This window comes from Haliotis rubra, unplaced genomic scaffold (genome assembly GCF_003918875.1).
Source record: "Haliotis rubra isolate DU_JTF1 unplaced genomic scaffold, ASM391887v1 Scf908, whole genome shotgun sequence".
NCBI classification, from domain to species: Eukaryota; Metazoa; Mollusca; class Gastropoda; order Lepetellida; family Haliotidae; genus Haliotis; species Haliotis rubra.
This window is the reverse complement of record NW_025767644.1, coordinates 128651-132453: the sequence shown is the minus strand read 5'-3', so window position 1 is coordinate 132453 and position 3803 is coordinate 128651. Positions and strand designations below refer to the sequence as shown.

The window sequence follows — 3803 nt, the reverse complement described above, 5'->3', positions numbered from 1 at the left end:
GAACGATTCCTTTATTCAGCACATCATATCTAAATATAGCACAACAATACATTAGGTGACATAGATAATGGATAATAATGGATAATGGAAACAAACAGTATACAAATGAGAACAAATTTCAATACTAGCAAAATAAAATACAAAATACATTTACTTCTTAAAATCCATGAACAAAATCTATCGGAAATCGATAGGTATACGTACATGTACATGCCGCCATCTTGAATCTTATTAATACAAAAACATGAACTCACTTCTGGAAAAAGTCTGACATTAATGTTTGTTTCTGTGAATTTCCCTTACATTTATCCAGACGAGTCGTCGTTGTGACAGGTCCTGGGACCAAGCAATGACTCGAGGATGTCGACATCAGATGAAGGGGCACATGTTTCAATGTTGTCATCGACACTTACATAGTCGGCCAAAGTCACATCACCTGGAAGTACACAGACATGTAATCTGGCTAGGGGGATGTCATCTTCATCGTCAGATTCACATGGGGCGTTGGGAGATGCGGCTTCTGTCAGAACGAATCCAGCGTGGCGGTAGCAGTTGGAGATTGTTACTGTCTTTACTTTCTGCCAAGCATGTCGTAACATACGCATGGCATCAAGCACTGTGATTACGCATTCCTTACTGTTGTTGATGGCTGCTATGTAACGGTCAAGAGCTGCATTCCTGTAGTGGACCTTCGGAGTATTGATGACACCTTGGTCCATTGGCTGCGTTTTAGAAGTTGTGTTTGGTGGAAGGAACACAAGAGTAATGTTTGTGAGACCTTTGATTTTCGGGTGAGCAGGGCAGTTGTCTAAAATGAGAGCAATCTTCTTCTTCCGCCTAATCATTTGTTTATCTAATGATTTTACCCAATCACAAAATAAACCAGACGTCATCCAGGCAGACTTGTTGTGACAATATGAAGTCGGCAGAGATTTGACGTTCTTAAAACAACGCGGCTTAGCAGATTTCCCTATCACCAATAGGGGCACCTTATCAGTTCCAGTCTGATTAGCACAGACAAGGACAGTTAGGCGTTCCTTTGATTGTTATCAGTATTGATCCCTGCATCTGTTAAGAGGTATCAATGTCTCAGCCGTAACATATTTACATTTCTTCGTAATTGACACAGCTAGGTCGTATTTTTGACAAATTGACAAATTGTATTGTCTTCAATGGTTAGAAAGTTTTAGTTTTAAATACATGTATTTAGTTTTAGTATTTAGTTTACATGTATTTAAAACTAAAACTTTCTAACCATTGAAGACATTGAGTGTATTTAAAACTAAAACTTTCTAACCATTGAAGACAATACAATGTGTCAAAATTTTCAAACAATTCGATTTCTTTTTTTCAAAAACAATTATTAAATGACTACTCTGGACGAAGACCTGTATTCCTAAATACTAGCGATGCAAAATTCGTAAGTGAAAATAAACGTCACTTTGGTACATGACGAGTCAACATCCCTTAAAGGGCAAAAAATTAATAAGAAATCCTAAAAGAAGTTAAATAGTCACTATCAAAAGTTATATATGATTTTAATTTCAGTGACATAAATCACGTTTACAATCGCTACCATCTAAGTCATTTTCACCTATTTTAATGTAAAAACAGGATAAGTTATACAAATGAAGACTGGTGGGTTTCCATTGATTTATAAAATGACAAAAAATATCAGGTACATGTATTTGCCAAGGGACAAGATCCTCCGATAAATGTCAGTGTAAAAAAGTGTTTACATGTCAGGTTTTTATCAATGACATGGATGATTATTATGGATTATCACCTATCATAGGAGGGTCTATCAAAATGTTATTACCCTTGGTGGTGAGGGGGGAATTTGTACTTGTAATAGATTTCAAAGAAGTAAAGGGGATTATTCCTGAATCAACTGTAGATCCACCACCAATAATTACTGAAATCATAAATGTATGTCTAAATCGTGTTTGTTTCAATGAAAATGTGCTATGTTTGACAACTGCGAATGTGGTGAACAGTTTTTACGATCTTTTCTGATCATTGATCAATAACGTGCGTATTATATTACAATTGTTTTAACGGCAGTGTTAACTTTGTTAAAGCCGCACTGAGAAATATTCCACTTGTATCACGGTGGTCTGTAAATAATCGAGTCTCTACCACGCAATCCAGTGATTGACATCATACATCAATCTGAGAAATGAGGATGCAACACATGTATATGTATCTCTAAACCCTACCACCCGTTTCCGTTAGTCGCCGCTTTTGTCGAGCATGGCCTGTGGAAGACCAGTTCTAACCCGGATACAGAATAATTCAAATTGGCTTGTCCCTCTCTGTCTAGAGACAGATGTCTTTGAAAATCTAGAACCTTATTGGAATTGAAACCGAACACAAAACCACTAAGGAAAATTTTTTTCAAATATACTCTAAACTGCTCAGAGTACAAAAACTTCTTAAGATAGCCGCGAACAGCTGCAAAATTGCTAATGCAGTTTAAAGCAATCTTTTCTCACTCACTCAGATCTGGATTAGAGTTGGTCTTCATAAACCCATGCTTGTCGTAAGACTCGATTATTTACAGACCGCCGTCATATAGCTGGAAGATTGCTGAGTGCGGCGTTACACAATAAACAGAAAAAAGAACTTCTTGCAGAGACTTCCTTTTAAGCAGCATGCCCATGGGAAAGCCCACTAGAAATATCAATGTCATGTCAGATTAGCAGAAATTACACGTTAGCCCCATTCTTTTTCGTATTTGCACGCACAATCAATGCTGCATATGAGAGTCACGTATATGATTTCGATCAAATGTGAAGTGAAATGTTTCCCCATGTTTACAGTATTGATCCCTGCATCTGTTAAGAGGTATTTTTACTGCTTCAATATCAATGTCTCAGCCATAACATATTTACATTTCTTCGTAATTGTCACAGCTAGGTCGTAAAGTCAAATAAAACAGCCATTGCATTTAGTCTGATATACTTATGGCTTTTTTGTTAATTGCATTTGTTTTCTATTAATGTCATGTCTGGGTAGGGAAGAAGCTGTTCAAATGTGTCCTATTTCATTTAATAGAATTTGCCACATGGATTCAGTTTCGGCAAGCTGGTGCTCTTAGATTCATGAAGATATACTTTATTGTACACAGCGTGAATTGACTTTGAAAAGTAGCAAACAACATGATGGTGCAGTATAGAGTTTCTTGGTCTCTGTGGAAGGGTAAATAGATGTCATATTGAAGCACGTCCTCGATGTAAACAACTTGGTGGAAATCCGCCAGCAAACTGGTGGTTCTAACAATGCACCAACAAACTGTTTGTCTGTTTCCTGGTGAGGCTGATAAGCAATATCCATCAACAGCTGATAGTTCTTAAAAAGCATGTCATTGAGTGAACCGAAATCAACAAATGAAAACTTGATTAAACACCTGTCAACGAAGGACAGTAAAATCAACTAGAATATCACAGTATCAAGAATTAAAACTAGCATATGTCTCTAACATTGGATTTCAAATTAGGACAATACAGTATAAAATGGGCTAGAGATCGCCAACAACTGAAGTTAGATCACCGTACTAGTGACCAAGGGGACTAACAGTACCTTTGCTATCTGCATGGACCCTAGTTGGATTTACACCATCCCATCAGCCGCTGGCGATAGTAGGAACATTTACCCAGAATTTGAAATACCAAATATACTACGATTATAAAGCATGGTTGAGCTAAATTGACTTTAAAAGTTTTGGGACTTACGTACCCTCTCAGAAGGACAATAAATTTACGATATTTAACCCCTTTGAGGATACAGCCACTAACAATCGC

At 37.1% G+C, this 3803-nt stretch overlaps 1 protein-coding gene across 1 annotated transcript; it reads right to left on the bottom strand.

Annotated features, from left to right (window-relative positions):
• Positions 1 to 305: 305 nt before the first annotated feature.
• On the bottom strand, positions 306 to 845 carry LOC124264079 (tigger transposable element-derived protein 4-like). Its single transcript, XM_046698802.1, has one exon. The coding sequence runs from the start codon at positions 843 to 845 to the stop codon at positions 306 to 308; it is 540 nt and encodes a 179-aa protein (XP_046554758.1).
• Positions 846 to 3803: the final 2958 nt, after the last annotated feature.